This window comes from Haliotis rufescens, unplaced genomic scaffold, assembly GCF_023055435.1.
Source record: "Haliotis rufescens isolate VD_foot unplaced genomic scaffold, xgHalRufe1.0.p SCAF_45, whole genome shotgun sequence".
Classification (NCBI taxonomy): Eukaryota; Metazoa; Mollusca; class Gastropoda; order Lepetellida; family Haliotidae; genus Haliotis; species Haliotis rufescens.
The window spans coordinates 1007323-1021365 of record NW_025964168.1 but is presented as its reverse complement, the minus strand read 5'-3'; the positions used below and the strand labels follow the sequence as shown (position 1 = coordinate 1021365).

General features: G+C 38.1%; 1 protein-coding gene across 7 annotated transcripts in view; it reads left to right on the top strand.

The window, feature by feature from the left end:
* Window positions 1–14043, top strand: part of LOC124145933 (filamin-A-like) — a 104860-nt gene that overhangs the window by 54778 nt on the left and 36039 nt on the right. For all 7 annotated transcript variants that reach the window (XM_048383173.1, XM_048383177.1, XM_048383175.1 and 4 more), the window contains 3 exons: window positions 243–396; window positions 1016–1205; window positions 1585–1829. In XM_048383173.1, the coding sequence (XP_048239130.1) occupies window positions 243–396; window positions 1016–1205; window positions 1585–1829 (589 nt within the window). The remainder of the gene's footprint in view (window positions 1–242; window positions 397–1015; window positions 1206–1584; window positions 1830–14043) is intronic.

Sequence of the window (14043 nt, the reverse complement as noted above, 5' to 3'; positions counted from 1 at the left end):
GAAGATTTTGCTTGGAATCAGGTTTTCTGGGATTGTAGAATAAGGGGAGATAACTTGTGTGACGCTATCGACTCCATTCGACCAGTTTCATATGATATGAAACAGTCATGGATAATATTGCTTTGATGAATTGTTTTCATCATTGATAATTCGTAAATGTCACTATTCTGATACTTCAGTACTTCTTGATTATTTGTTGAAGCTTGGTCATCGCCTTATGCTTTTACTCTATGCTGTTGCAGTCCATTCAACATGAATGTGCTACCTGGTGTTGATGCAAGCAAGGTGAAGGTCACAGGAGCAGGTGTCAGTAACGCCGTCCCAGCAAGTTTGCCTGTGACCTTTGACATTGACACAAGAGAGGCAGGAGTTGCTGATCTGGAGGCCTATGTGCAGGTTAGTGTAAATCCGGAAATATAATTGTAATGTTTATGCTAGGAACCTGTAATGACTCTCACAGGTTTTCTTTATTAGGAAACATTTCATGACTTTGTCATTTTGTAATCACTAACACACGTCTAATCACATATGTTGACACTATTGATCACTGTTTAGCTTTATCAATGACCAATGACTTGTCTCGTGTTGCTTGCTGCATGATGGGGTTTCTGGGACAAATCAGGCTCCCAGTACCCAAAACTTGTTGTAAGAGCCCACTATGATTGATAAGGGCCGGTCTTCTCATGTCAGCATGACATGATTGTGTGTAAACTTGCTCATACTATCAACCACCAGTTGTACCCCCCTTAATGATCCGGGTTAGAATTGGTCTACAGCCACCCTTGTAAGAGGCAATTAACGGGATCAGGTGGTCAGGCTCGCTGGCTTGGTTGATGCATGTCATTGCATCCAAATTGTGTAGATCGATGCTCATGATGTCAATCACTGGATTGTCTTGTCCTTACTCGATTATTATATAGACCACCATCATGTAGCTGGAATATTGCTGATTGCCGACTGTTAACAAACTGTTAAAACAAGCACCTAGCTAAATTAAGTATGTTCTATCCCTCAGCGCCCTGATGGAACCTACATCCGCCCAATGGTGTTGGAGAATGACGATGGTACCTTCTCCGTTACCTACACCCCTGAAGACCTTGGCGTCTACAATATCAAGGTCAAGTACGGGGGACAGGAAGTGCCCCACTCACCTTTCAATGTCAAGGCCATACCAACAGGCGATGCCACCAAGTGCCGCATCACAGGTTTGTTCTGTTACAGACATTTGAAAATATGTTCTGCTTCAAAATGTAAATAAAACATATATATGTATAATTACATGAGTGTATGAGTGAATTCTAATACAGAAGTTTATATACAGTCAGTAAGATACACCTGTGCAGATCTGGGTTAGAATAAGTCTTGAGCAAACCCATACTTGTCTCACGAGGCGACTAACGGGATTGGGTGGTCATGGTCGCTGACTTGGATGATGCATGTCATCATATTCCAATTGTGTAGTGTGATGCTCATGATGTCAATCACTGGTTAATTGATTAATGAGTATGGAACTAAGTCATTATCTCAATGAAAATACTTTTCAGTTGAACTAAAAAACTTATTATGCTGTATTGTGTGTTGTAGAGGGTGCTGAGAAATGTGTTCCCGTCAACAAGGAAACTGTCATCACCGTCGATGCTGCACAGGCCGGCACCGGTAAGGTGACATGCCGTATCCGCAGTCCAAGTGGCAGTGACATCGACATCGACATCATTGACAACAGTGACGGCACCTTCAGCATCTGCTTCACGCCACAGTTCGCTGGTGACTACACCATCAGCATCAAGTTCGGTGGACAGGAGATCCCCCAGGGCGACTACACCATCCAGGTAGGGGAGACAACTCTTGTAACTTCCAAGGATAACATTACACGCAGTCCAGTTTGTGTTGGTTTCAGAATATAGGTCTGCTTGTTTGGCATGATTTCATAGAAATAAAAACAGTGATACATTTTTTAAAGATTATTTGACAAGGCTAAATTTAACATGTGTTTATTTTGAGCCATGTACTGTTGAACGAAAACTAATTAACACTTAAAAGAACAGAGGTTCTAAAACTGGGGGAAAAAATTCTTTGCTTGTGGAAATGTTTATACTGTTGTTACTTTGTGGCTCAAAGATACACTCGCAGCAGGTTTAGATTTGGCCTTGACGGATTGTTTACGTGTGTTGTTCATTGTGCAGGGATACTGATGTAGGCTCGGTAAGTCTGTACCAGGAGCAGACGTAGAGGTTAGCCAAGTGTGTTACCTTATCGTAAATATCATATTTAGGAATATAAATTGCATGATACCATTTTTCTTCCAATATATGATATTTGTGACATGCAACACATGATGGTAATAATCTCATATAATGTCATTCTTAAATTAAGGGGTGCTCGTGTATTTTCGCTCCATGAAGTAGCTTTCGAAAATGTATGAATACATTGTTTGAGTAAACTACATAATTTATCATTCAGTGCCAAATGACTCGCAGCCATGTTTTCTACAGAAAAACTGTGACACATTGGGATACCCCTATCTAAGCATACTGGGAATGTTAGTCAATAGTTAATTGATAAGTAAGTCATTGGAGACTTTACTTGTGCTTTCCGACATTATGCGTATTTCGCATACATTAATTGATAAAGTAGGCTTTGCATGGATGTATGGTGTATAACAATACTTCCTGATTTATAACAATACAACCTCATTTGCATATTTATCAGATCCTGATATCGGGGTTTCATGTATTGGTTTATTGCATCAATGACACTTTTCATTATATGAAAAGTCATTGTCAGGAAGATGTTATGACATTAGTAAATAATCAGTTCTTGACAAAAGGACATAAATTGTGGCCACTCAAACCTCGATGACTCAGACTCCTTTTACGTTTGTTAATCGAGTCCACTGTATCATCCTAGCTGATCTCTCCTTCTGAATATCACGCCGAAGACCCGGGTTCGATTCCTGACATGGGTATAATGTGTGAAGCCCATTTCTGGGGTCCCCCGTCGTGATATTGCTGGAATATTGCTAAAAGCGACGTAAAACCATACTCACTCACTCACTCACTCTCCTTCTGAATATCTTAATAAGATCATCATACTTATCCTTTATTACTGACTATTGACACCACATTGTAAAATGAAGCTACCAGTTTAACTGTTAAATTCATTTTCAAATTTGCATTAATTATTGTGAAATAGCATTCCACATCAAGACGATTTTATTTCTAATGTACAGAAATGTCAGAAATGAGCTTCCATTCATTACCATGAACATATACATGTAAAATTGTTACCATGGCTTCATAAATTATGTTTTTGAGTAGTTAAATGCAATTCATTCAGAGTTTCAAATGAGTTTTGAAATGATACTGGTATTCCTAAAGAGATGTATATTTACAGCAAATGGTTATTATATTGTAGATTTGATATGGAAATCCTGAAAACAGAATTTCATTCTATAAGCAGATACAAATTCTACACTAGGTCTTTGAAAGCATCTGATTAACTGCTGTGAATGAGTTTAATGGAAGATAGTATGTTCACCTGCCTCTGGTGTGTATGTTCGTCAGGAAAGCAGTATCCTGTATTCACAATGTTGACTACTTAAAACCTTCGAGGCTTCACTGCAACTGATAATGTTAACTTAATTAGACAAGATGTTATCTGGAAGCATTGGAAGCAAGCCATCCTCTGGGTAATCAAGGGAGGGAGGAATCCGCTGGCCTAACCTCCATTACAAGATGTTTGGCTGAAAGCAGATCAAGTCATATTTTACACTTCTCACTTCATAAATAAACCTTTAAGAATGTGCTGAAGTACTAGTTGGGATATTTATAGCATTGGGAAGATGAAAAAGCGTTTATTTGAAGGACATTCCAATTGTTTGGAAGGCGTAACTGTTTTGATGGGTGTTGAGTAAAGTTTTATTGTTGGAAGTCAACAAAGATTGTGGCACTGGCTCAACATGAGTATAAACAAGACACTGAACAAGTTACTTTAACCTGCATCAGATCTACATGTATATCACTCTGCCAGGTTTGTATAATATATAAACCAATCCTCCTGCTTTTACTTACTTTAGGTGTGCAACTGTATATGATGTTATAAACACTTCTGACACGCAGGTTATTAAAGCTTTTCTGAGATTCTGTATAATATTGTTAAAACATCCTGGCTCGTTCACTTCCAGTCCTGGCATTGGTTCCAACTTTTACAAGTAACTGTGATCCTACCCTCACTGCTGATAACTGTAGATGTATTGAGTCTGGTGTGGTTATAAGTGCAGCTGTATTGAGTCTGGTTATAAGTGCAGCTGTATTGAGTCTGGTTATAAGTGCAGCTGTATTGAGTCTGGTTATAAGTGCAGCTGTATTGAGTCTGGTTATAACTGTAGATGTATTGAGTCTGGTTATAACTGTAGCTGTATTGAGTCTGGTTATAAATGCAGCTGTATTGAGTCTGGTTATAAATGCAGCTGTATTGAGTCTGGTTATAACTGTAGCTGTATTGAGTCTGGTTATAAATTCAGCTGTATTGAGTCTGGTTATAAGTGCAGCTGTATTGAGTCTGGTTATAACTGTAGCTGTATTGAGTCTGGTTATAAATGCAGCTGTATTGAGTCTGGTTATAAATGCAGCTGTATTAAGTCTGGTTATAAATGCAGCTGTATTGAGTCTGGTTATAAATGCATCTGTATTGAGTCTGGTTATAAATGCAGCTGTATTGAGTCTGGTTATAAATGTAGCTGTATTGAGTCTGGTTATAACTGTAGCTGTATTGAGTCTAGCTGTCACTGCCTGGTTATGACTGTATCTGTATTGAGACTAGTTGTAACTGTCTGGTTATGACTGTATCTGTATTGAGACTTGTTGTAACTGTCTGTCGTGGAATCTGTGGACTGTGGCTGGGTACCGAGTCTCTGGGCTAGGTCATGTTGGTCTGTGCAGCCATTCAGTTACAGTTAAATGCAGTAAGCAGCTGTGGAACCATTAACGGTGAAGCAAGCCTTGATACGGCTGCAAGGTGGCGAATGTCAAGTCTACACATAACAATTACCATTAATAATAATTCCACCATATTTCCTTTATGATAAGTAAAGGAAGTCTGTCTGGCCCAACAATTTAAAACAACAACCATTTCTTGTTTACTGCGCCCTAAACATTGGTATCCAAATCTATATCTAGTGACAACACAGGAAACTATTCAGATCATCTGAACTTTTTTTGTAAGCGGGGATATTTTTCAGGCATTGCATGCGGACTTCCTCCACGAGTTGATGCAGTTGGTGAAGGTGTAGTCATGCTGCTGTTGTTGATTCACATTAGTCATGTGATTAGTCATGTGACCTCAGTGAAAACGAGACAGCACATGTTTGTGGCAGACTCCTGAAAAACTATTTCATGTTGCGTGTAATTGCTCAGGAGGAAAAAGCTATTTATCTTTTCAAATTTTCGAAATAACTTGAAGCTGGTGTAAATGGTGACCGCAGCATCCTGGCTGTGTGGATGTCTGTTGGTAGAGTGGGGTGCAGGAAGTATGGGACTAGAACATGCATCAGTGAGACATATGGGGGTGGGTGGAGGGGGTGGGGGGAGGCCCTCAGACGGGCGCCAAGCATGATGTCATGCAAAGGAATGTCATTGTCTTGAACTGCTAAGGACAGACTACCCAAACAAGATCACATCTAGCTACACTGGGAAAAGCAATTGCCATCCTTTAACATTTACCGTATTTTCTTGAGTATAGTGCGCACCCATGTATAATGCGCACCCCCCTCTAGCGGATTCAATATTTTGGAAAAAAAGAAATTTGAATATTATGCGCAGAAATTTTTTACACCATACCCCTTCAGCGAAGTCCGGCAAACGAACGGGTGATGAGAAACTTTGTCAGTACAAATTCACCAGACATGTTGATTTACCGTTTAAATTGTATTTTTTGTTCAGCTAGGCATTGTTTTATATCCAGGGATTAAGATTACCTTGTGTATTTTCTCGTAAACTAAGCCGGACACAGCAATCAGCTGTACACACATTTTCTTGGAATCTACCGGTGATTCGGTCAAGACACACCCAATGATATAACTTTACAGTATTTTAATGCAAGGATCGGCAAAGTTGTACCTGAAACCATTTTTTTATCAGGAATAATATATTCCAATATCTTGTTAATTTAGATGCAGATGGTAGATGGAATATAAATGACTTTTCTCTTTTGTCTTCATTGATTTAAAAACTGTAGCGCAGACCAGACTACATCTACAATTGTTTTACTTTATTTTGTAATTGATGCAGATGGGAAAATCTATTTAATAGAATAAAATAACTGTCTGGAAATGATCTTTCAATTAGTTTCACATTTTCCTTTCGTAATTTGTAAATTTGTTTTGAGTCTGTGTCTTAATTTCTGGATTTGTTTGAAAACAGAAGATATAAACACAATTACTCCAGCGTAAGAAATAATTTGCATTTCTCTAGATTAGAATAAAATTTAAGAAGTCAACTCGGGGCAGCTTAGAGAAAATCAGGCTTAATGAGGTGAAAGCACTTTTTTGTCTAATCCAATCAGAGCATCTGAACAGCTAGCTTGAGCAGAGTCAGCTCGCACATGCAAGTAATTTCCTCTTCTCAAGTTGTACGTCCCTACTCCCCTACACTGTCTGCTGTAGCTTGGCCACTGCCCCTCTCTTGAAGTCAAACACTCGAGAGGAAAGCTGTACCTCACTTGCTGGAAATGTTTTGTTTGTTCACATCAGAGCACATGAGAGATCTGGCTAAGAATGAAAATTAAACCATTTTTTAAAGAAGTTAGATTTGAAGGTTGGTGTCAATAATGTATCAGTACGACCAATTTGGAAACTAAACGATATTGATCATTAATATTATTTGATCGCAGAATTTGTTTTTGGATGCAAGCTGTAACAGAAACAGTATTTCAAATGTTAGTTCAGAACGATGACATGTGGCCTGTTTGCTGAAGGAGTGATTTAGGGCCTACTATGAACTCACATGCAGGAAAATATTCTTGCAATTCTGATAATATAACTACGAAAAGTGATAAGGTGGTTCTTAATACCTTGTAAAAGTCGACAGTCTCCCCTATCTACCTAGCAATTTCAGAAGGTGAATAAAAGTAGCTGTTAAAAAACATACCGTTCTCTCATTAAGATAATATGTTTTTCTTATCTTGCCATCATTATGTTTAAATCATGTATGCAGCAAGATTAGGTGTTGGAATGACAGCATCATCTGGCCTTGATGTTGTCCCGGGGAGCAAGGGGAGATAACCCAGCTTTGAACCTACCCCTGGTGTCCCAGCATCTCCAGGGCGGGGGAGAGGTTGGGACAGGAGCAGGGATTGCGCCAGGGCATCCAGTGTGATGGGGGTTGATTGGGGAAAAGGGATTCAACAGTGAGGAAGATATTTTGATATGTCATCACTTCAAGGAAAAGCAAACTTTAGGATTGCCATCACTTCAAGGAATAGGAGAGTTTATGGTCGTGGTTGTGTTGTATGTTTGAAATCAAGCTAATTGTTGTTACGGAGGGTGGCACTGAACTGACAGTTAATGGGTTTATACAGTCAATTTCAAAATTGTTTGTGATACATTAAGGAGTTAAACCTACTGTGTAAATCGAGCGCTTTAGATCTAGGACTTAAGAATCCTCGCTAAATACATACGATAAAGTTCTGATATCGAAGCCATAGGCCTACAGTTCTGATGGGTTATCAGCAGCTGTAGTTTATAGATTGACATGTAGGCTATCAAGCATTCATACACTTTTTTGTGTGAATAGGCTTAATTTTGAGGTATCAGTTAAAAAATTTAATACCCAATTTGAATCCCGTTTTGACCAATTAGAAATAAGCATTCTTCAATGTCATGGTAGAATATTTCTTGGAAATACACAGGTAATCATCATATTGTTATCAAATGAAAAAGCTTTCAATGTAAATTGTATTGATTATGATTTATACAAATCTATGAAGAAAATTTTATGACTTTTATACATAAAGAATAATTATGGCAATTGTATGCAATTAAGTGTACTACTTAAAATGTTGTTCTTATATGTTTAAACCATCTATGTTATCAGTAGCCTTTCTAAAAAGAACTTCTTGTTTAAACTGTTATTTATTCTAATATCTGACAGAAACTTTTACAAATTTAATGAAAAAAATATCCAAAACTTCAAACACAAATTTCATGCAACAAATGAAACAATTTTAATTGCTTGCTGTGGAAGTTTTCGTCAGTGCAGAGAACTTGCACTTAAAAAGATAATATGAATGCGGAAGTGTTCAGGCCCTGAAAGTGTTTAGACAGGAGCATGTCATTGAAGGCTCTTAATGAGGCTTCAACAGAGTCTTTGCTTATCTCGTAAAGATTAAACTCAAAACGAGGACCTTTCTGAAAAAGAGGGTCTGTTGAAGACATTGGGAGCTGTGGCCATGCAACTAATGTATGATCTAAGCTTCAACACTTCAGGGAGACAGCTGCTACCGCCGTCTCGCACACAGACTTAAATGTCAACCTGAAATAGGAACGTAAATATTTGACTTGGAATCTAAATTGTGTTCCTTTATCAGAAGTACCAGATCATTCTGTTTTCAATCACTTTGATGAAGTTTCTTTTTTTGGTCTTTTGAGTTTGAAAATGATTGTGAAGTGTGTTATGTGTGACCCCAAAGTTCTTGAATCCAAGATACTATTGAAATATTCATTTACATGTAATTATTTGGTAATTTGATTGGGTGGAATGTGATGTTGATGTCAACAGTTCTCCACATTCAGCCTTAAATGAACCCAACGAGGTGACTCTACTACTTACCATTATCCCAAAGTAATTAAGTAGCAGCAGGTTGCGAAAAAATAACATTTTAGTTGAGATTAAACAAAGAATTTAAGAAATAAACAACATTGACTAGAAAGATAAGACTTACAAAACAGATTTGCAAAAAAGCATAATCAATCAGCATGTTTTTCCATTAGCTTTCGAAATGTACGAGATGGAGAGTTTTGATTGACTGAAACAGCTGCCTCAGATGACAACAGTAATACCCTCAGTCAGAAACATTACTCTGGCATGCCGCTCAAATGCAGAAACAGTGCGGTAGTTTTGACTTTATTCTGCATGTATGTTATTTGTGTTTATTACCTTCCTTACCTGGGATGATCATTCTGCAGATACATAGTGTTAATGGTTAAGAGATAGACACCACTGCTCAACATGTAGCAGTCATTAAAAAAGCACCATTGGTTCAAAACTTACTTGGTGAGTCCCCTTTTTTCCTACACGTGAATGTTCTGTCGGCCCGTCCCTTGACTCTGCATGGTATTCCAACTCTCGTCTTTGTGAGATTCATACCTCATCACTTCATGCCTACTTCGCTGGGCAGGAAAGTCTATCTTTACAAAGAGTAGTTTTCAGTGTGCTGATAAGTCTTCAAGTCATCAAATTGCTTAGAGTGATATGTACTTTTAGTCTAACATGTACTTTTGCCAAGAGAAAACTATTAAACCGTGGTGAAGTGTCTGTCTCAGATGAACAACAGTTGGCCCAGTCTGGTAGGTCTGTGCTCTGTTAGGGAAAGAATACCCACCCAGAATCGCGTCCCCTCATTCTACCGCTAATGCCTCCCTTTCAGCTCTCCCTCAACTCCATCATCCAACGCCTCATCTGAGCCTGAAACCCTCTTCCCACCCCTTTACCCCTCATCCCACTTCTTTACCCTTCATCCCACCCCTTTAACCCTTTCTCAACCACCTATTACCTCATATCACCCCACCTCATTAACCCTCATTGCATTTCCTACCCTGTAAGCCCCTAACCTACAGTGCTGAGTTGGCGGTACTGCCTAACATCATGACCCCCTGTTATTTACGGCATTGCCCCAGAGGTTTGAGACAGAGTTTATGCTACTGTTAATTGACCTATCACTTCATTCAGTTTGTCAGGAAGTGCTGGAGGGTGTCCACAAGCCAACTGTGTGGGCTAGATTGTAGATAGAAAAAAAGTGTAAAACTTCTTCCTTAAAAAAATATTAACATATAAAAACAGTAGAGAGAAAATGTTTTTTCACTTTTCAGCAGAGGAAATATGATGAGTCATTATGTTTTTTGCCCTCAATTTGAAAACCATTCCGTGATTACCAGACATGTAATAATGGCACTTAAATACGTGCAAACCCATTCTTTGATAACCATGCAGACATGTAATAATGCCACTTAAGTACATGCAAATCCATTCTATGAATACCAGACATGTAATAATGCCACTTAAATACATGCAAAACCATTCCGTGATTACCAGACATGTAATAATGGCACTTAAATACGTGCAAACCCATTCTATGATAACCATGCAGACATGTAATAATGCCACTTAAATACATGCAAAACCATTCTATGATTACCAGACATGTAATAATGGCACTTAAATACATGCAGCCAATTAAAGTAAAGTTTAAACTCTTTGAGCATTATTTGCAGACATGTAATAATGGCGTTTTCAGGTTTAAATTTGTTAATATTTTAGGAACTTAAGTGTTATCCTAATCCACCGTCAGAGTCTTTTAAAAATTGGTTGCGATATTGTCCTTTTGATGAAAAATGACAAATAATGAAATATTTCTTGCATATCCTACTGCCATTTGTCTCCAGCACAATCACTGCATTTAGACACATACAGACACAGTCACAACATTTAGACACATACAGACACAGTCACAACATTTAGACATTTAGACACACATGGACACAGTCACAACATTTGGACACAGACAGACACAATCACAACATTTAGACACAGACAGACACAATCACAACATTTAGACACATACAGACACAGTCACAACATTTAGACACCGACAGACACAATCACAACATTTAGACACAGACAGACACAATCACAACATTTAGACACAGACAGACACAATCACAACATTTAGACACAGACAGACACAATCACAACATTTAGACTCATACAGACACAGTCACAACATTTAGACACATACAGACACAGTCACAACATTTAGACACATACAGACACAGTCACAACATTTAGACACAGACAGACACAATCACAACATTTAGACACATACAGACAGAAGAATTTTAGATGCAGATTGTTGGTGCTTGCGACAAAGGTAGAGTTTAAGCCCATTTAAAACTGATGTGTGTTTCCATTATTCGTCTTTTGTACAGGTCCTGTTTTCTAATCAGCGCCTGTCTCTGATTTGTTATCGTCTGGGATCTTGTCAAATCTGTAACTATGAACTTTATATGCAGGAGCGTTTTAGTCCTTTGATTTCAAGATAGACAAGAGAATCCGATTGGTTTACATCTCACCGAGTCTCTTAGCCAGAGTTCCTGATTGGCTTAAAACCTGTTCATGTCTTGTGATACAGATTGGCTGGACCAAGCTCAAATTCCAGGTTCATGACAGTTTTGAAATTCTTGTGCATTTATGGGCACTGTTAAACTACTTGCAAATGCATTTAGCCATTAAAACAAGATTATCTCCACTGATTATGATTGAGGGGAAACTCATATTCCTTAACAGATGCATCTTTGGCCTTCTAACTAGATCGCTTTACGCTTCAGAAGACTGAACCCAAGTCTATTATGACTAAGCTTTCATTAACAAAAATAGATTCATCTTTATTTGTGATAAATTATGTTTTGAAGTCGGGAGTGAGATGTGTGGTGGGTGAGTACTGTGTGCTGTGGCGACACCAGCCTTGGAGTATTCTATCTTTCACTCCCTGTAGAGAAGCAACGGCCTCACGGAATTAAACTGCAGCTCCACTCATTGGATTACGCTTGCCCATAGTGGAAGGGATACCAACTCCCTCCAATTTTACTATCTCCTCCACAGCATACTCTTGGCATTTAAAGAGAAGCTTTTCGACTGTCTTTCAAATTGTTGCAGTGGATTTTTAAGGTTGTGTTGAGGAAATTTCTTTAAGGTATAGTATATTTTGTGTTCGATATTTAAATGTTAAACTCTAAGTAAGGTTTGTATTTACACATTGTCTATTGTCTCATAGACAAATGGATCAGATATATGTTGTGAAACGGTCTTATGCAGTTGAAATATTTTTGCATGACTTTTGTTGAATATGTAAAAAGAGATTATATACACTAAGGAAAGCAGTGTGAAAAGAGATTTTATACACTAAGGAAAGGTGTGTGAATAGAGGTTACATTCACTTAGGAAAGCAGTGTGAATAGAGGTTACATACACTAAGGAAAGAAGTGCGAATAGAGGTTATATACATGAAGAGAAATAGTGTGATTTGATATAGTTCATAATATTGTAGTCATAGCTGTGACATTTAATTATTAAATACCAGGTATTGCTCGTCATTAGGCAAATTGATAGTTGGCTACAATGTATATATGCTGCTGTGTGCTCAGTGAAGTGGAGGCAAGGTTATTGTGGTGTATTTGCGCCTCTGTTTTCATAATCACTGAATAACCTTTTTTTTATGAATACTGATAAAGTGTTTAGAATCATTGTCAGTTTATTGTAATAGTGACAAACCCTCTCTGAAAAGCTGTAGCTAATGGCATGGCACATAACTGGTAGCTACAGTACATAGCTGATCAACATCTTTTAAGAGACATTTTTGGCATCGTTGGTAGTTTAGTCACAGGATCTGAATGTTTGAAGACTATGCTGTAAAACATATATTAAGCATCTTTGGTAGTTTCTATATCTAACGGAATAGTGCAAAACTGTTAAGACTATCAACTCAGCAAGAGAGTCATTTAGTCCTTGATAGCAGGGGCAGTACCCAGTACCGGAACAGTTCCCCCCAAGGCTTCCCATGCATGTCCTATCTTAACACATAGTACTTGGGGTAAGATGTAGCAGGACTTGTTGCTTATCTAAATAACCTCAGGTAGTTCATATTCAGTATTCAATCTGAGGATAAATGGTTGTATGGAGATGAAAGAACTACCAACATGGCAATGATGGATACATTTCACGACACTATATGTTGTTAGTGGGCTGGAGTAGCCTAGTGCTAGCGTTGGCTCCTTTGCTTAAGACCCTAGTTCGATTTCCCTATGTGTACAAGGTGTAAAGTCAGTTATTGTGTCCACTTGAATATTTCTAAGTGTAGCAGGGCGTGGAGTCATCCCACAGATGACATCCTTACCTTGTCAGCCTGCTGACGGGGTTAACCTCTTTGATCATATGGACAAGGCGTCCGACCTCTGATCAGAAGGTTCGTGGTTCGAATCCCATCACGGGACTCGGAAATTTTATGGCCGCTACATAAGCATGGTATAAAATGCAATTCACTATGCTCTTCCTATTTCTATTGATTAACTTGTTTTGTCCCAGCAATTTGTAAACCTTATCATTCACAGGGATTTTTAGTTTTGTTAATTGTCTAAATATTTCATTTTGCAAGATGCTGGGAGTCATGTTTATTTATGTTCAAGTCAGGATATTTACATTGTGCAGTAAAATGTTGTCAGCACATCAACCTGCAGAAGAAACTTGAATGTAATTGAATTACTCGTTTCATTCATCTCTCTCTGGCCACGGGGATGTTTACAGGCAGCAATGGGGGGAACATCATCCCATGACAAAACGTTACTCATCCTTGCCACCCATTTTGTGAAACGTTGAGTTGGGACAGAAAGTGGCTCTACATAGAAAAAAACAAAGATTGATGAGATTTGTCCATTGGAATGCAATTTCAACTATCAGTCCTGTTTCTATCTTCAAGATAGACAGGCATATGATAAGTCCATGTAGACTGCTTTGCAAATATAAAGATATATATAAACCTTGAGGTAGAGGTATCTCAAATTCCTAGTATTTATAGAAGTACTTCAAACTTTATCACTGGTTATTTCACTTTGACTAAAATTCAATCTTTCAACTATGACAAACTCAAATATGGCATGCTCTTATAATGAAAGTAGATTAACTTTTCAGACATTATCGTGAAAAGTTCATGTAGTATAAGACATCTTTTTGCCATCAGCAGTGAGAGCAATGTTCCAATTCATTACTGTGATATATA